The 19782-nt window shown below is 47.9% G+C and overlaps 1 protein-coding gene across 1 annotated transcript in view; it reads left to right on the forward strand.

The window, feature by feature from the left end:
• Positions 1–19782, forward strand: part of LOC143773894 (uncharacterized) — a 101788-nt gene that overhangs the window by 20971 nt on the left and 61035 nt on the right. The window contains exon 3 of the mRNA XM_077261193.1: positions 6441–6563. Within this exon, the coding sequence (XP_077117308.1) occupies positions 6441–6563 (123 nt within the window). The remainder of the gene's footprint in view (positions 1–6440; positions 6564–19782) is intronic.

The raw sequence follows: 19782 nt of genomic DNA on the forward strand, positions 1-19782 counted from the left end.
AGGGACTGGGAGAAATTTTTGCCTCACCTCATGTTTGCCTATCGGGAGATGCCCCAAGAATCCACGGGGTTCTCCCCGTTCGACCTGGTATACGGGAGACGGGTAAGGGGACCCCTAGACTTAGTGCTAGAACACTGGGAAGGGGAGGGCATCATAGAAGGGGTACCTATTGTACCCTATGTGCTGGAATTCCGAGACCGCCTTCAGGAGCTGACCCAGGCTGTACATGGGAACATGCAGGTGGCCCAGCGGCGCCAGCGCGTATGGTACGATCGGAGGGCCAGTGAGTGCACCTTGGAAATAGGGCAGAAGGTCCTGGTGTTAGAGCCCACTAGGCAGAACAAGTTCCAAGCTACATGGCAGGAGTCCTACCAGGTAGTGGGGAAAATAGCCGACACCACCTATAATGTCGCCGATTGTGACGACCCCAGGGTTATCTGCATGTTCCACGTGAATATGCTGAAGCCCTACCGGGAGCGCCCTGAAGTGGCCATCTGTGCACCTGAAGCAGAGGATTTAGCCGGACTTCCCTTGCCTGATGTCTTAGGGGAAAGGACTCAGTCTGAAACATGGGACCAGGTACACTTGGGTGAAGACCTAGGCCCCCGGGAGAAACAGCAGGCGGAGGAGTTGTTGAGGCAGCGACAGAGGATGTTTTCGGGGAGACCAGGGTACACTCGCCTGGCACAACACAAGGTTGAGACCCAGGATCTGCCCCCCCCCGCGACAACCCCCCTTCCGCGTCCCTGAGTCTGTACGAGAAGGGATGCGACAAGAGATACAAGAGGTGTTGCGTTTATGGGTCATTGAAGAGTCAGATAGTCCCTGGGCATCCCCCGTAGTCTTAGTGCCCAAGAAGGATGGGACTACACGGTTTTGTGTAGACTATCGTAAGCTCAATGAGAAAACAGTTACCGATGCGTATCCCATGCCGCGTGTGGATGAGTTGTTAGACCGGCTGGCGGGGGCAAAGTATTTGACCACCATCGATCTATGCAAAGGCTACTGGCAGATTCCCCTTAGTCCTGACGCTATTCCCAATTCGGCATTATTCCAGTTTCGAGTTATGCCATTCGGGATGAAGAATGCCCCGGCGACCTTCCAGAGGCTGGCTGACCGGCTTCTGGATGGTCTCCAGGACTATGCTTGTGCCTACCTGGACGACATCGCCATCTACAGCGCGACATGGGAAGAGCATGTAAATCACATAGAGACAGTATTGGACAGGATCCACAAGGCCGGAATCACCCTGAACCCAAACAAGTGTCACGTGGGCAAAGCAGAGGTTCAGTATTTAGGGCATTGGGTGGGAAGTGGGAAACAGCGACCAGAACCAGCCAAGATTGAGGCCATAGCCAAATGGCCCACCCCACGCACTAAAACCCAAGTCATGGCGTTTCTAGGGACAGCAGGGTATTACAGGAAATTCGTTCCCAATTACAGCAGCGTAGCCAAGCCCCTCACTGATCTGACTCGAAAGAACCAACCCCGCCAGGTAACCTGGACCTCAGAGTGTGAGGAAGCCTTCCGCCAGCTAAAGGCCGCACCTGATCCAACTAAACGTTTCCTTGTTCACACAGACGCTTCTATGTTTGGATTGGGGGCAGTACTGAGCCAAGTCGGGCCAGACGGCCAAGAACACCTGGTAGCTTACCTGAGTCGGAAACTACTGCCTCGTGAAGTAAGCTATGCGGCCATCGAGACGGAGTGCCTGGCGGTAGTATGGGCACTCAAAAAGTTGCAACCATATTTGTATGGACGAGTTTTCCCTCCTAACGGACCATAATCCCCTAGTCTGGCTTAATCAGGTCTCCGGAGACCACGCCAGATTACTGCGGTGGAGTTTAACCCTACAACCTCTGGACTTCACCATCCACTACAGACCCGGCAAACAAAACGGTAACGCCGATGGACTAAGTCGACAAACGGAACTTGTACCAACCCCATAAACTTCGGTCATCCCCAAACCGATCCGTTAAGGATCAGACTGTGTATGCCGATCGCATCGCTGAAAAGGGTAGCCGTGTTACGTGTTACGGAACCACTCAGCACCCAGAATATGTTGTGCAGTTATATGTATGAATAATAGGTTCCATGTGAGATGCATCAGCCCACAGGCTGCGCCCCTGGGCAGAGGGGACAAGATATGCCCCTTCTGTCCTCCCCCCACCTTTGTAATTCCCACAGTAAATATCGGCCGGCTCCGTCCCCCTGCGGCTATTGTAATGTATGTCTGGCCTGCTGCTTTTCTATTGGCCTGCCCTCTGTATCTGTGTAATATATTTTGTGTCCTGTGAATAAAGGGGTGTGAGACTGGAAATACGTGGAGAAGCAGTCAGCTTTTATATGCTCTCATGTAATCAAGGAATTCCAGCCAGCGTCCTTCATTCAGATTCCAGCCAAAGCAAAGTGGACCTCCTGAAACACGGGGTGCTACTGAAAGAGGTACCCCAGCTTGATAGACCCCATTACAGATGTCAATTACAGCCTGACACTATCTATTTGTGAGAACTTTTACACAGGGAATCTCAGAGCAAATAATATATTCATTTGGGGAGCCGCAGCGGTCTATTCAAAAAACAAGCAATTATGATATTAACCTGAGGGGCTGGTCTAGAAATCTGACCTCCAGAGTAAAGCTATAAATTAGGCCTGTATACATAGAATTGTGTTCACATGTGAGGGCAGCCTGGGAAGCTGATGTGTTCCACCAACTCCATATTCACCCCCCTCAGGGAGCAGAAAGCAGACTACAAAGTTAGACATTTCTGTAAGTTTTCTTCTGTTTATTTTATACTGTTTTGCATACCTGTATGTCTTTTTATTATCATATTTTTATATGAACATTTTTGTATTTAAACATAAAATTTTAACAAGTTGAACCTTGAATGTTCTAAAAGAATCCATAGCCTTAAACTGTATGATCCGTATGAGTGGTAGACAGTATTAGTAACTTCCGGGACTCATCGCCCGTGTATTCGGTGAGTGGTGGCAGCGTGTATGAGCGGGTGTGTGGCCTGGGTCGGTGTGTGATTTATGCTCCCATTACAGCATAGGACAGAGCTTGAATGCTGGACTGAGAGAGGAGATAGATTTACCCTTGCAGGCACAACCCCCAAGTCACGTGCTGAGATCGAGTACGAGACAAATTAGAGACACCACGGAGTGGGATCCGTGACACTTTCCTTTACCTTTGTTCTTATTACAATGTTAGTCTGGTTTGTGTATAGCCATTTACTAATACTTCCCTTTTCCCTGCGTTTGGGAAGGGAACAGACTGAGGGTGGATTCAGGAGCTCTGCAAGGTACCTGGCCCCAGCATCTTCACCATTAGAAGTTATCCAGGGAACAGGGATAGCTAGGGTGCCCCTAGCGTTAGGAACAGGGTAGGAGCCCCTGTCCCTGGGATACCCGACAGCAGAGTCATGACATGTGGAACGAAAAAAATGAACATTTTACTTTTTTCACAAAAATGTTACTTTAGCTGCAATTTGTTTTCTATTTTCAAAAGGTTAACAGTATGAAATGGACCTCAAAATTTGCTGTGCAATTACTCCCAAGTACGTGGATACCCCATATGTGGGGGGGGGGAGTACTGTTTGAACGCATGGCAGAGCAGGAGCACAGAATATTACAACATTGAGCCATGAAAATAAGATAGAATTTTCCCACAAAAATGTTGTTTTAGCCTCAAATTTTTCTTTTTCACAAAGGTAGCAGGAGAAAATGGTCCATAAAATGTGTTTGCAATTTGGCCTGAGTGCGTCAATACCCCACATGTGGTGGAAAACTAATGTTTGGGAGCACGGCAGGGCTCGGAAGGGAAGGAGCGCTAGTTGACTTTTGGAGTGTAAAATTATCTGGAATAGATAACAGACACCATGCCGTGTTTGGAGAGCCATTGATGTGTCTAAACAGTCAACACCCCTTACAAGTGACTCTATTTTGGAAGCTATAACCCTCAAGAAACTTGTCTAGATGTGCTTCACAGAATTTTATAATGTTGAGTCGTGAGAATGAAAAAATACATTTTTACCTCAAAAATGTAGTTTCTGCCCAATTTTTTCATTTTCACAATGGTAACAGGAGAAAATGGTGAATACAATTTGTTGTGCTGAGTACTCTTTATGTGGGGGAAAACTAATGTTTGGGTGCACAACAGGGCTCGGATGGGAAGGAGCACTGTTTGGTGCAAAAAAAAAAGACTAGATATAAGCTAGACGGTGAAGGCAGGCTCTGGGATGCAGTAACGATCGGAGGCAGAACAAGGGTTAACAAAGGGATTTAATGTAACAGCGTTACTCCACACAGGGAGAGGATAAATGGAGGGGAGGATGAACAGGCTATACTGGGTAAACTTGGAGCAACGGTTGTAAGATTGGGTAGGGGAAAGTTCAAAGGTGTTAAACCTATTGAATCTGGCGTGGATAAGAAGCAGTCTCTGTGATGGTGACGGAGGCGTCCCGGCTCGTACACTTGTAGGGTCCGTAGTCGTCCTGGGTCCCGATGCTGTCGGTGATCCTGAGATGTCCAGTCGCAGGTCCTGGATCCAAGAAGGGAACCACTGGAAAGGTGACAGTCCTTTCTTTTAAGCGCCGGTACGGCGCTATAGTAGTATGCAGGAGCAGATATATCAGGCCACCATCTTTGGTCTGTGGCCTGGTGGTCCCACCTCAAGGTGTGCCCCTTGTGGTCGGGAAGTGAAGGGGGAACACTGCTGCTCAGCGGCCATGAGGGAGTGGAAACTGTCAGGGCTACCGGGAGGTGTCTCTGCCTATCGTCTCTGGTAAGTCTCCGTAGGCCCCTCAGGCTTGAGCCTACTTTGTCTCGACTGAACGGCAAGGGAGGACTCACAGTGGACCTCCATACACTACAGTTTCCCGCCACCACTCTGCTGGTTCCCGCGTACTATCGCCCTTTTATATTCTCCACGCCCCCTGGTCTCAAGTTCAAAGGGCTGTCCTGGGAACTAAGCTTATCCCCCTGCAATTGAGGTGACAGCACCGATGTTTCGGGACTCGTCCCTGAAAACGCACACCAGGATTGGCTCTCCTCCTTACATTGGTATCCACAGTGCCTGCATCTACCTCATTATAGTGCATCTTCCATCAGGAGTTCCATCTGAATTACGTATTTCAGAGATTTACATGGAAACCCCGGTGTAAGCACTCAAGGCAGAATAAATGTCAGCCAAGCCTTACTGCGATCAACCATCAAATCAACAGCAGGTGAAGAATTTCTTTTATATATTTTTTACGCCGTTCTTTGTTCGGTATAAGTAAATTAGACAACTTTATTCTTCGGGTCGGTGCAATTACAGGGATACCAGATTTATACAGTTTTTCTTTAATACTTGGCTGGTATTACTCACCAAAAAACACTTTTTTGGCAAAATAACGTTTTGCATCTCCATTTTGAGAGCTAGAATTCTTACATATTTCTGCCAACAGAGTCAGGTGAGGGCATGTTTGTTGACGTTTCTATTGGTACCATTTTTGAGCACATAACATTTTTTGATCGCTTTCTATTCCAATTTTTGAGAGGTAGAATACACAAAAAACAGCAATTCAGGAATATTTTTTTATGCCGTTCACTGTGTGGTAAAAGTAGTAAGACAGCTTCATTGTTAAAGGTCAGCACGAATACAGTGATACCACATTAGTATCATTTTTTTTAATGTTTTGTCGTTCTACACAATAAAAACAATTTTATAGAAAAAACAATGTTTTTGCATCGCTTTATTCTGAGAGCTGTAACTTTTTCTACTAATGGAGCTGAATGGCGTCTTTTTTTGAGAAGATGGAGAAGATGTTGTTTCCAGAAATACCATTTTTATTTTCATTGGTCTTTTTGAACCAACAAACAGGCTCTCCATGCATGTACTGTGACTGTGACACAGCCGTGACACATGCAGCTGTGGTGCCGATCAGCTGATCCAGGAAGCTGGGTTTCCTCTGCAACTTATTCGGTAAGTGCTATAGCTTGCCGAATAAGAGGGAACCCAAAGAAATTCGCTCAACTCTACTGTTCACCAGTGGAAACCATCTAACTTGAAGGATCTGGAGTAGTTTTGCCATGAGGAATGGGCAAAAATCCCAGTGTCAAGATGTGAAAAGCTCATAGAGACTTATCAAAAGCGACTTGCAGCTGTAATTGCCACAAAAGGAGGCTCTACAAAGTACTGACTTTAGGAAGGTGAATAGTTACGCACACTGAAGTTTTCAGTTATTTTGTCCTATTTGTTGTTTGCTTCACAAAAAAATAAAACCAAATGTTCACAGGTGTAGGCATGCTCTTTACATTAACCCTAAAAAAAACAAACAAATTCCAGGTTGTGCTGTAGCAAAACACGAAAAATGCCCAAGGGGGTGAATACTTTTGCAAGCCACTGCGTGTATGCGTATATATCAATCTAATATATGTCATTTATTCATTTGCAGCACATTGTTTAAAATTACAGTGGAGAGAAGTGAAAGAGGAAACAGCACAGGGTCAATGTATGTGCGATCCATGGTGAAGATTTTTGAACTTAGCGAGAAATCTTTACAAACCAAGGAAAATATGTACGTATAACAGTACCTGAGTGACATCTGGGAAAATCCAGCTTTTTTCTTACAAATCAGCATGTCAACCAAAATTAAAAATATCCTCTATGTTCTTATATGTCCTTTATCTATCATACTGTTAATTGTTCCATTCTCTGGTTTCTTAGGTCTATGGTTAGAAGCCATTTGTCTCCAAACCACTAATCACTACCGAAGTAGTATCTATATAAGTGGTCACCAATTTACTTAAATTGCAAATTGACTATTTTTACTAAATAAGTAAAGTTGTTGTGAAGCCCAAGTGACGCAAAGGGTTTTATTACAAGTGAAAGTAAAAGGCAGATATATACAAAGACATCAAGGGTGCTGGAAGATATGTGACAAGATATTAATGTTTCGACACCCCTTCTAGGTCATTGTCACAGAATCGCTGGGGGAGAAAATAAAACAAAGCATGAGTGCCAAACAATATGAACAAACATAGTGAGGATTGCATAATGTGATACATACATACAATATATAAAAGTTCAGGGGGTTGTCCATACAAAATAAAAGATACAGCAAATGAGTGCCAACCTGGCTATCAAAAAGTGAATCAATCCAGATCAACTTTCTTTATAAGAATGGTACAATGCTCATATTCTGAGACCATTATATTCTGCTCCCATTTCACATTCTGCATGTTTCTATCATATCATAATATTGTTCTAACATTTTCTCTATCGCTATAAATTTTGTGTACGAATTTGTGCCTTTTGGATAAAAAACACTTTTTGAGGTTAATGGTGTGAACCATGTCTCACCTTACTCTTCTTGCACTTGCACTTTGTGGCACATTAGGTGGTTTAAAGTAATGACATATAGTCACATGTTCTGCAATTGTATCCTATATATGTGTAGGGACCGCAGGTAAAGAAGGATGCAGGGACAAATAGGAGCCAGAAAGCAAATAGCGTTTTTAACTTTCTTTTTAACTTCCAACCAAAAAGATGACAAACGTTTTTCCACGCACGGAACTTATATACAAGAACACAATCTCGCAGTAAATCCTAATTACTATATGACCGCCCTGAACTATACCCGTAGAACGCGGCAGCGCCTCACTAGTGACTCCCTACTAAGATAAAGTCAACAACGGTCACTTATCAGTGCTGGTTCAGCGATGTAGTCCTGACGGTGAAGCTCCGACAACGCCGTAGTCCTGATGGCGGAGGAAGGAGGTGTCTTCTGGCGACGGGCCCAGGCGTAGAGTCGAGTCCAGAATGTCTTTTGCGGTGCTGCGTTCCCTCCTGCAGGCGGACGTTGATCCGAGGTAACAGCCTCCCAGTCCAGAGAAGAGTCTTTTTGAGGAGGATTAGGAGAATAATCAGTATCAGTCACAGCTGAGACGAAACCATGCGAGTCCGTAGCACTCTCTGGCAAGGTGCTCTCAGGGAGCGCGGTAATACTGTCCCTGAGCTGGTCAGCACTACCCCTCTGCCTGGGGGGTCGCTGACGACGAATGCGCCTCTTTTTGGGGGCTCTGGTAGTTGCCCGCAGTGTCTGTTGCACGTTTTCCCCCTGCTTCCAGCAAGTCTCACTGCGGCCTGCACACTCACAACAACTGCGCTGCAGTTTCCTCTCCTCAGAGATTTCCTGCACTTCTCTGCCCCTGCTTTCGCGCGTTTTGCTTTTTATCCTCTCCTCTCCCTGCGTCACTCTTCCTCCTGTCACATGAGCCTGGCTTCCCATGCACCCCTCAAATCCGTCCCCCGGAACCCCGACTCCCGGCAACAATGGTTCCACCCGTCTGCACAGCTCACCAGGTCCCTGTCCCCTACATTCCCCCACCCTGTATGCTCGCCAGTCCCTGGGCGAGGCCTTCGCACTGACAGGTCGCCCACCTGACGGATTGTTCCACACTTGGGTCTGTCTGGTGTGTAAGTCAGGACTGTAGCGAGTTGGGGGTCTACCGGCAGTAGAACGTTCAGAACGTCGTGGCTCGGGTCCTTGTATAGGGGGTGTTGGGGAAATGTCGTCAGCGGAAGAGTGACTGGTCAGGGGTAGTGTAGTAGTCGAGATAGGGGGAGTATTTTGATGCCGTTCTTCTTCTTCATCATCTTCTTCATCCCACCAATGGTTGTTGGGGGATTCAGTCGTAGGTGGCTCTTCCCTGATTGCGGATTCCGGGGTGTCCGAGTCAACAGAGCGACACAACCGGAGCATGTTGCGATGAAGAATGCGAGTACCTGTACTTCCGAGGGCCTCAGACTGCACTTCATATACAGGTCCATGCGGGTCTATACGGCGAAGCACCCGATAGGGTGTTTTTTCCCAACGATGGTCTAACTTGTTTTGCGGTCTTTGCTCTCGAACGAGTACTCGATCACCTGGCTGGAACTCTGGTGGTTTTGCTGTAGGGGTGCTCCGATGCTCCACTTCCCGAATTCGAGTGTGTACCAGTCGGTGTAAGGTCTGCAGCCGATGCCGATGATCACGCACCCACGAAGCCATCCCTGTTCGGGGGCCTTCTTCCTCCGAAGACAGTTCCAGATCTGTCATGCCTTTTCCTGGGCGCCCAAAGACCACTTCATACGGGGTGCGTCCTGTGACTTGATGAACTCTATTGTTGTAGACCCACACTAGGTCCGACACATACTCCGGCCAGCGGGCCTTCTGATCTTGTTCTAGCGCACGCAGCATTTGAAGCAAAGTCCAGTTAAACCGCTCACAAGCCCCATTTCCCTGGGGATGATACGGTGTGGTGCGTGACTTATCAATGCCGTAGAGGCGATGCAGCTCTTCCATGACTTTGCCCAAGAAACAGGCGCCTTGATCCGAATGTATTCGCCTCGGACAGCCGTAAACTTGAATAAAGTTCTTACAGATAGCGCTCGCCGCCGACTCAGCTGTCTGATCACGGGTAGGGGTGACTACCGCGAATTTTGAAAAATGATCTACCATAACGAGGCAGTGTTCGTAGCCTTGATGCGCTGCTCCAATGGTAATGTAGTCTATCATTAATACTTCAAAAGGGGCAGACGTCGTGATGCTCTGCACAGGCGCCCTTTCCTCCGGTGACTTGGTTAGCTCACATTGTCGACATTGTCTACAGGCAGTTTGTACTTCCGCAAGCAGCCGAGGATGATAGAACCGAGTTTGCAGCCACTTAAACGTCCTCTTCACTCCGAAGTGTGCCCCGGACTCATGAGCTTCTTTAGCAACTGCGGCCACCACGGGCCCTGGTAAGACCATCTGCCAGGTCGGCTCGGAATCTGCCTGAGCCATGGTTAAGTGGCATAAGAGCCCGTCCTGAAGAGTTAGGCGCTCCCACTGCCGCAGAAGAAGGTTCAGGTCTGACGGGAGAGTTTGTCCAGGGCTTCTCACGGGCAATAGACCATTCGTTATCCACTGTCGCAATGGAGCTAGTTCCTGGTCTTCCTGTTGCAGCCGTATCCATTCGTCCCGACTCTGAACCAACAGTCCTGTAGCCGTTCCGTTCCCGGTCTGTTCCCGGCTCACAGCTGTCCGAGTAGCGCCCCCGATGGCGTAGGGGATTTCTTCTCCCTCCAGCTCCTCATCTCGGTTAGTCCTTGGGGGATTCTTCCGCAGACGAGATAATGCGTCAGCATGAACATTCTCCGCTCCTCGCTTGTAAAGGATACGGTATCTGTACTTGGCCATCCGGGCTACCCAGCGCTGTTCTAGGGCACCCAATTTTGCATTTTCCAGATGTGCCAATGGGTTGTTATCCGTGCGTATCAGCACCTCGGAACCGGCCAGGTACTCAGCGAACCGCTCCGTCATAGCCCACACCACGGCCAGCAGCTCCACCTTGAAAGAACTGTAATTGTCTGGGTTCAACTCAGAGTCATGAAGAGACCGACTCGCATAGGCGATCACTCTCTCCCGCCCATCCTGAACCTGAGACAACACAGCCCCCAATCCCTGAGAGCTGCCGTCGGTGTGTAGGATGAACGGTTGCGAAAAGTCCGCATAAGCCAACACCGGCGGCTCCATGAGAGCTGTCTTCAAGTCCCGGAACGCTGCTTCTTGTGACTCCTGCCATTGTATCTTCTTTCCCCGTTCCTTGGGGGAGCTTCCTTTCAGCAGGACTTGTAGATTGTGAGAACGGCGAGCAAAATTCTTCACGAAGCGCCGGTAGTACCCAGCGAGGCCCAAGAACGCCCGTACATCCTTAGCGGTCTCCGGTGTGGGCCACTCCTGGATTGCAGCAATCTTCTCCTGCGATGGCCGGACTCCTTCGGCGGACACCACATGCCCCAGGTACTCGATCTGTTCCCGGAACAAGTGACACTTCTGGGGCTTCACCTTAAGCCCGTATTTCAGCAACCGGTCTAGTACCTGTTCCAGTCGGCACAGATGTTCCTCGAATGTTGGGGCGTAGATGATGATGTCATCCAGATAAATGAGAGTGGCCTCGAAGTTCAAATCCCCCAGACACCGCTCCATTAATCGTTGGAAGGTGCCTGGAGCGTTGGCCAGCCCAAACGGCATTCGATTGAACTCAAATAGTCCCATGGGAAGGATGAACGCTGTCTTAGGACGATCTGCTTCTGTCATCGGGACCTGCCAGTATCCGCTGGCTAGGTCTAAGGTGGAAAAATATTTGGCCCGACCCAGCACGGAGAGAGACTCCTCGATACGGGGAAGTGGATAAGAGTCTCGGACGGTGCATGCATTTAGCTTACGATAGTCCACACAGAACCGGAGCGTGCCGTCCTTTTTCCGCACCAGCACGATCGGGGCAGCCCACGGGCTCTGACTCTCGCGGATCACTCCCTTTTGTAGCATCTGGCCTAACAACGTCTTTACTTCCTGGTACATCTGCGGGGGAATCTGTCTGTACCGCTCCCTGATGGGCACTGTATCTCCGGTCGGAATTCCATGTTCGATGGCCGTGGTACAGCCAAAATCATCTTCATGTTGCGCAAACACTTCAGCATAGTGTCCAAGGAGCCGCTGCACTCGCGAGACTTGTGATGGATCCAGACCCGGTAATTCTGCTCGCATATGTTCCAGAATAGTTTGACCTTTTCGGAACGCTATCAGCTCAGGATCCTGTGTAGACCGGACACTGACCATCCAGGGATCAGGGGAATCCACCTTTAACTGTAAAGTATCTGGAGGAGGCATCACTTCTAACGGTCGTAACACTTTGGCCATCTCACTTCGGACCCGTAGCACAACATCGTGTTCGTCCACATTCACACATCGCACTGGTACGGCCCCATTTTTAACAGTAGCCAGAGATCGGGCCACCAGCAGTCCTGTGGGCAAAGGGGACGTAAAGGTGGGCTCAACCTGCACTTGCACTCCTTCCAGAGGGATGCGAGCTCGGATGGGCAGGGATATAACAGTCTGTCCTGGGGGAAACGTCACTTCTGCTGTCGGGGAGGTGATTACTTTCCCTAGTATGTCTCCCTCCTGAAAGGTCTCTTGCACACGGACTTCCCTCACTAACTGTCTGAACACGGAGCCTTGAGGTGTACTGGTCCCCCACTGATTGAGTGTCTCTTGTGTGGTCTCCCCTAACAGCAAACTGCCAAAGTCCTTCAATACATTCATCCCCAAAGTCACGATATGTTGTGGGCTGGGATCCCCCCGCGTCAACACAACCCCCCGGCGGCCCAGGTCTTTCCCACATAAAGATATTTGCATCCAGGTGACCCCTTCCACTGGGATGGGCAGCTGATTGGCGGCCTGCAACCGGATTACGGGGCCCCATTGGGGTCTGACTGACACAGGGAAGTGTTTTCTAAAATAGGCCTCGGGCATCGTCGTGACTTGAGATCCGGTGTCCACCAGACAACGTACAGCCCGCCCTTCAAACTCTGCCCAAACCAGGGGGCAGCTGGCAACCAAATTTTCGGGACTTTCACCACCCATCCGCGGGGATTCTGACTCCGAGCGTCGTCCCCTTAGCTCGGAGTCCTCTAGTTTAACGGCCGCCGTGACGAGGCCCTCCCTCTCCGGGGGCACTCCCGTGCGAAATGTCCTGCCTCCCCGCAACCATAGCAAGCACCGGGGAGCGGATAATATCCTGAACGAGCGCCACAAGCTGGACTCCCAGACCCTTGCCCCCGGGGTAGCTCCCTTGGGCTTCGCGCATTTTTTTAAACTTCGGCCAGTTCCTCTCGGATTTGTTTGAGCTCCTGCCGCATCTCCTGAACCCACGACGGCTCACCCCCTCCTGGTGCAGCGGTCTGGATAACCCGAGCCTCTCCTGTCAGGACCGTCACCCCCCCTCTCTTGCTCCCGGGTGCGGGCCTCATTGCCTATGTCGGAGAAAGTCAGGCGCGGGTCGACCCGCACTCGTTCACGTAGAGCCTGTTTGGTCAACTCATCCCGCAGTCCCGTCACCAGTTGGTCGCGCAGGGTCACGTCAACATGTCCCATCCCCATACCATCTTTGCGCACGATTGCAATGTTTAGCTCTTGCAGAGCATTCATGTACTGAGTGACAGTCTCGCCCTCTTTTTGTCGCCGTCCAAACAACCGGGCCCGCAGCTCTCCCACGTCGGTGGGATCCCCGTGCGTCCCCTCTAACACATGTAACACCCCGGTAAAAGTATTCTGCTCTGTGGGGGGTCTCAACATCACTGAATCCCGAGCCTCTCCGTCTAAGGCCATAATGGCCACCTCTGCTTCCAGGGCTGGGGTCATAGGATGCATTCTCAACAGCCCCCTCATCCTTTCAGTCCAGCTCCACAACAACATGTTGCTCCCATTAAACTTGGGCAAATTGTTTAACATGGCCCCCAATGAGAGAGAAGCTCTAGGCCCAGCCCCATCCTCCGTATCTTCTGGCTCCTTCTTTGGATCCTGCATCCTGCCGACTACGCCAAATGTAGGGACCGCAGGTAAAGAAGGATGCAGGGACAAATAGGAGCCAGAAAGCAAATAGCGTTTTTAACTTTCTTTTTAACTTCCAACCAAAAAGATGACAAACGTTTTTCCACGCAGGGAACTTATATACAAGAACACAATCTCGCAGTAAATCCTAATTACTATATGACCGCCCTGAACTATACCCGTAGAACGCGGCAGCGCCTCACTAGTGACTCCCTACTAAGATAAAGTCAACAACGGTCACTTATCAGTGCTGGTTCAGCGATGTAGTCCTGACGGTGAGGCTCCGACAACGCCATAGTCCTGATGGCGGAGGAAGGAGGTGTCTTCTGGCGATGGGCCCAGGTGTAGAGTCGAGTCCAGAATGTCTTTTGCGGTGCTGCGTTCCCTCCTGCAGGCGGACGTTGATCCGAGGTAACAGCCTCCCAGTCCAGAGAAGAGTCTTTTTGAGGAGGATTAGGAGAATAATCAGTATCAGTCACAGCTGAGACGAAACCATGCGAGTCCGTAGCACTCTCTGGCAAGGTGCTCTCAGGGAGCGCGGTAATACTGTCCCTGAGCTGGTCAGCACTACCCCTCTGCCTGGGGGGTCGCTGACGACGAATGCGCCTCTTTTTGGGGGCTCTGGTAGTTGCCCGCAGTGTCTGTTGCACGTTTTCCCCCTGCTTCCAGCAAGTCTCACTGCGGCCTGCACACTCACAACAACTGCGCTGCAGTTTCCTCTCCTCAGAGATTTCCCGCGCTTCTCTGCCCCTGCTTTCGCGCGTTTTGCTTTTTATCCTCTCCTCTCCCTGCGTCACTCTTCCTCCTGTCACATGAGCCTGGCTTCCCATGCACCCCTCAAATCCGTCCCCCGGAACCCCGACTCCCGGCAACAATGGTTCCACCCGTCTGCACAGCTCACCAGGTCCCTGTCCCCTACATATGTGGTATTTTGTATTATGTTAGGGTGTATATTCGAAGGGCAGCAATACCTGAAACACGTAAGATCGGCTGTTATTTTCACCATGGATATCCTTTCCCTTATTTTAATCAATGAAATAAAAGCAAGTTTTCTTCCACTCCTGTACCGATCCAAAATTCCTTTTTCTTCGACTAAGGCCGGGATCACACACAGCGAGATACGGCCGAGTCTTGCAGGTTAAAAACAAGCTCTGGCACCGGCACTCCGAAGCAGAGCGTGCAGCTCCATGTATTGCTATGCGGCTGCACGCTCTGCTCTGGAGTGCCGGTGCCAGAGCTTGGTTTTAACCTGCGAGACTCGGCCGTATCTTGCTGTGTGTGATCCCGGCCTAAGGATGGTTAGTCCGAAACACATCTGCTCTTACTCTACATCAGGAGTTTTTATGGATTTGCAATAAAATAGGGATTTTTATGAGGACCCCTTGCTGGATGTACTTTATTTTTCTCTATAGTATTAGATGGTTATATGTCTATAGGGGCATGCCAGAAAATGTCACAGGGGGCAATTGATGCTGAAGGGGGTGGACAGGATGATAGAATGAATGGATGGTGAGGCCTGTGGTATAGAACATTAGAGGGGCGTGTTAGAGATGGGAAATAGTGGACAGAATGTTGGGGTGCAACGATGTAGGGAGAAAAAGAGAGAAAAGATAGTATAAAGGTGAGAAAAAAGGAGAAAAATGAAGAGAAGAAAATAAGAAAGGAGAAGGGAAGAAAAGAAAAAGGAGGAAAACAAATGGGGACGGGGAGGAGAAGAAGTGGAGGGAAAACCGAGTATGAGAAGAGTGAATGAATAGGTCCGTAAAGAGTGTGGACAGGATCTGCTATGGTCAATAGTGTGGGGTCAACGTGTCTGTGGGGGCAATCATGTTAGCCAGTCAATTTCCCTATTGTGCCCCCTAGAGCCAAGGTCTGCAGGATGTGGATCCAGAAGGCTTCCTTTTGAGTAGTTGGATGTCGTTGCCCCCCTCAGGGTCTAGGTATTTGCTCAATCAATCACCTAAAATTACAATTGAGACACTGAGTCCCTGGCATAATAGAGATTGAGGGGGTAATGGTAACCATGTTTTACCATAACATTTGGTAGATTTGTAGCTGGCAATGTGATCCCTGATATCCTGGCTGATTTCGCCAATATAAAGAAGGCCGCAGGGGCATTTAATAATGTATATGACAAAGTTAGAGTAGCAAGTGAAATATCCCTTTATGGTGTATGTTTTTCCTGCCCTGGGATCTGTGACATCATTCCATTTAATTATATTAGAGCAGAGGAACGTGCTGCTTTTGCTGGTATTGAGAAACCGTTAAGAGGGTTGTTTCTGTGTACTGCCTATTTCGGCTCATACAAGTTGGTCCTTGATGTTTTGGGTTCTCTTAGTACACATAAGAGCTGGAGATTTTAAGGCCTCAATGTTGGTATAATTACTAGTGAATAATGGCCAGTACATGTGGATAATCAAGTGGATTTTAGGCATCAAGGAATTATGGGTGTGCACAAAAGGCATTTGTTCTGGCGTGTAGGCTCGGGAAGGGGGGACCGTGTAGTGAGGGCCTACTCTTTTTCCGTTTAAGGAAATGTGTGGAATAATCTCTTGCTCTGAATTTCAGAGATATGTTGCTCAGTCTATTAATTTTGTTGGTCACAATCCAAGAAATCCCCCGGCATTGGGATCTGGTGAGACTTTTTTTGTAGACCTGGGGGGGCAGCTGGAGTAGTGGAGTAATCTGTTGTAATCTGTTCATTTGGAGTAGAGGTCTTAGGAGACATGTCCCTTCATATCCATAAGTACCAGTGTGTCAAGAAAGGATATTTGGTTGGCATTGGCATAAGGGTAAAATGGAGTTTGGGCTGATGGAATTCAATGTGGAAAAAAAGTTTAGAGATAGCTGAGTGTGACGTGCCATATGCAGAATATCTCATCTTTGTATCTGTGCCAACAAATGGAATGCTGAAAAAGAGCTTGTTATGTAGATATGACAGTCTTCAAACAGGGCTCATGTAGGAATTTGCATATGTCGCGGCTATATTCAATCCCATTGTGGTGCCAGAGATTTGGACTTGCTGTAGAAGTCATTGCCGAATAAAAAGAAGTTTTCATGTAGGACGATCTTCAGAAGGTATAGGCAAAATTAGGTGGAGTTGATGTGCATATTGGATCTAGATAGTACATTGGATTTGGCCTCAAGGCCCTTTTGTTGACATTGAGAGTCACCAAGAGGCTGTCTGGAGGGACTGAGGTCAGGTTGTTAATGATCTGAAGGAAGTAGCTCATGTCCTCTAGAAAAGATTGTGTATTTTTAGTGAGAGGGATAAGAATCTTTTCAAGGTAAATTGATAGGGGACATAGGATAGAATCAGTAGAAGCCACTATGGAGCGGACTGGAGGGTTGATGAGTAATTTGTGTATCTTAAGGTACCTTCACACATAACGATTTCGTTAATGATATCGTTGCAACGTCACGCTTTTTTGTGACGTAGCAACGATCCCGCTAGCGATCTCGTTATGTGTGACAGCGACCAATGATCAGGCCCCTGCTGGGAGATCGTTGGTCGTAGGGAATGATCAGGACCTTTTTTTGGTCGCTGATCACCCGCTGTCATCGCTGGATCGGCGTGTGTGACTGACTGTCAGTGCCGGCCGTAAAGAAGAGCACAGCGGTGACGTCACCGCTGTGCTCTGCTTTACGACCGGCGCTGACACAGTCAGTGCGGGAAGCTGATGGCGGGGGACGTGACAGACATCGGAATGTGAGTATGTAGTGTTTTTTTTTTTTTTTTTTTACTTTTACAATGGTAACCAGGGTAAATATCGGGTTACTAAGCGCGGCCCTGCACTTAGTAACCCGATGTTTACCCTGGTTACCCGGGTGCTGCAGGGGGACTTCAGCATCATTGAAGACAGTTTCAACGATGCCGAAGTCCCTCCCCTGATCGTTGGTCGCTGGAGAGAGCTGTCTGTGTGACAGCTCCCCAGCGACCACACAACGACTTACCAACGATCACGGCCAGGTCGTATCGCTGGTCGTGATCGTTGGTAAGTCATTTAGTGTAACGGTACTTTTATGCAAGGTGTAGAAGACACTCAAGCGGTGATGGGATAATAGTATTGTTATTCAGATAGGCAGATAGCGTGTGGTGGATTCTATTCCTGATGGTAGACATTGGGTCCCTCAAAATCTTCCTGTAAATTGTCCTGTCGGCTAATTGGCGGTGTATCTCATTGAGGCAATGTGAGTGTTGTCCTTGACTACTCTGGCTCCCTTTCTGTCCACTAGTTTAATGGCTATATATATATATATATATTTATTTAATTGGTGCAACATTTGTATCTCGTCCATAGACATATTCTGGTGTGTTGGGTAAAGGCCTAGTCTTTGTTGGTGTAAGTGTTGTTTGATATCACTACTAGTAGAGCATGGCACTCCAGACAGCTGGTGCACAAGTAGGAGCCCAATCCGTAATATAATATGTATGAAGAACGTGTCACTCAATTAATATAGAAAAAAAGATTAGATATTTGCAATCCACAATGAACATATATGACGTTTCGGTCTCAGTTTAGACCTTCTTCAGGTAAATGGATTGCTCTAAGAAAATATAAGATTCAATGCAGAAACTGTGCGAGATACAGAGCATCTGGAAACTGGGACTGCCACGAAAGGTATGGCACCTATAGAAGTCAGCATTGTTTGATATCGCTGCCAATACGGTTTATCGGAGTCTCTATGTCTAATTGCTGTGGACTATTGCATAAGTCCAAGGAGGAAATTGTGAGCAAAGGAACAGAGGAGCCCGCAGGTGGAGGCACTCTATTGATGGGGGCCTCCTAAATAAAATGAGTCCTTTACCTGATATTGTGGTTGAATTGGTATAAATCCCAATCCGATAGGAATTAATCGCTGTTCGGAATTGGCAGAATGAGAACGTTCATTTCAGCAGGGGAGAGGGCACAGTTAAAAATGTTATCCCCCAGGTTCAGTTTCTTGCTCCTTGATTGACAGGTAAAACTGCATATTGGAGTCCTTTTCTACGTTGCTTGGATAAAGAACGGGATCTCTTGCGGTGTCCAGTGGAGGTGTCACTCTCTGATTTGAAGAAGCTGTAACGTTCTTGGTCAGGATTAGGGAAAGGAAAATTGACTGGTTTACATGGTTCATTTTGCCTCCCACAGTCACATTGACACCACCATAATGGCCGTAAGGAATTCTCTCCACACTCCTTATGGCCCTTGTGGGTAATTGCATTTTTCTATACCTATTCATACACTATTCTCATATCGAGTTCTTCTGTATGATGCCCAGGACGGTAGCTGTATAAATCGTGCCCCAGTCCATATGTGTTGTGCTGTGTACATTGCATTGTACTCACTTGCAGGCTGGAGGTCTTCACTGTCTCCACGTCCTCAGTTCTAGGACCAGCCAGATACATATCAGTGGACACCTGTTTCCTTTTAACAAGTTCAACTTTACTGAACAGTTCAAGTAGATCAGTCTTTAACACGCATTACCTTTGTAATACCCACACAGCAACATCTGTACCTGTAACATTATACATTAGTTACATTACACTCTATACATTTCAGATCTCATATGACACTATAAAACATTGTAAAAACACATGACAGTATTCACACTACACAATAGTTATCTTCAGGGGCAGGAACATGACAGTCTCTGTCACATCCTTATACCCCTTCCACTTCTTCTCCCCCTGCCCGTCCACCTTTGTTTTCCTCCTTTTTTGTGTCCTTTCTTTTCTTTGCTTCTCCTTTTTTATGTTCTTCTCTTTTTTCTCTCCTTTTTTTCTCACCTTTAATATTTATTTTCTCTCTTTTCCTCCCTACATTCTTTTACCCCAACATTCTGTCCACTAATTCACATGTCTAACATGCCCCTCTAATATACTATACCACAAAACTCATCATCCATTCATTCCACCATCCTGTCTACCACACCCCTCCAGCATCAATTGCCCCCTCTGACATTCTCTGGCACATCCCTGTGGGGTTTTCACAATCTGGATTAATTTTGGAAAACTACTAAACTTTAAATTAACCCCTTTCTGACATCCGACGTACTATTCCGTCCATGTGGGCTGGGCCCGTCTGACCATGGATGGAATAGTACGTCATAGCTGATCGGCCGCGCACACGGGTGGTGTGCGGCCTATCGGGGCCGGGTGTCAGCTGATAGTCACAGCTGACACCCGGCACTAAGTACCAGGATCGGTCACAGACCAGATCTGCATGCTATTGAAGCGATCAGCCTGCACAAAATGTGTGTCCCATAGTGGGACACAGTGTAAAAGTAAGAATGAAATAAACATTTTTTTTTTAAATAATTGTAAAAATATTAATAAAAATAATAAAAAAATCAATATTTATTCTATCACTAAATAAATATTTGAATTAAAAAAAATCTA

The sequence above is a fragment of the Ranitomeya variabilis genome, chromosome 5 (assembly GCF_051348905.1).
Source record: "Ranitomeya variabilis isolate aRanVar5 chromosome 5, aRanVar5.hap1, whole genome shotgun sequence".
NCBI lineage: Eukaryota > Metazoa > Chordata > Amphibia > Anura > Dendrobatidae > Ranitomeya > Ranitomeya variabilis.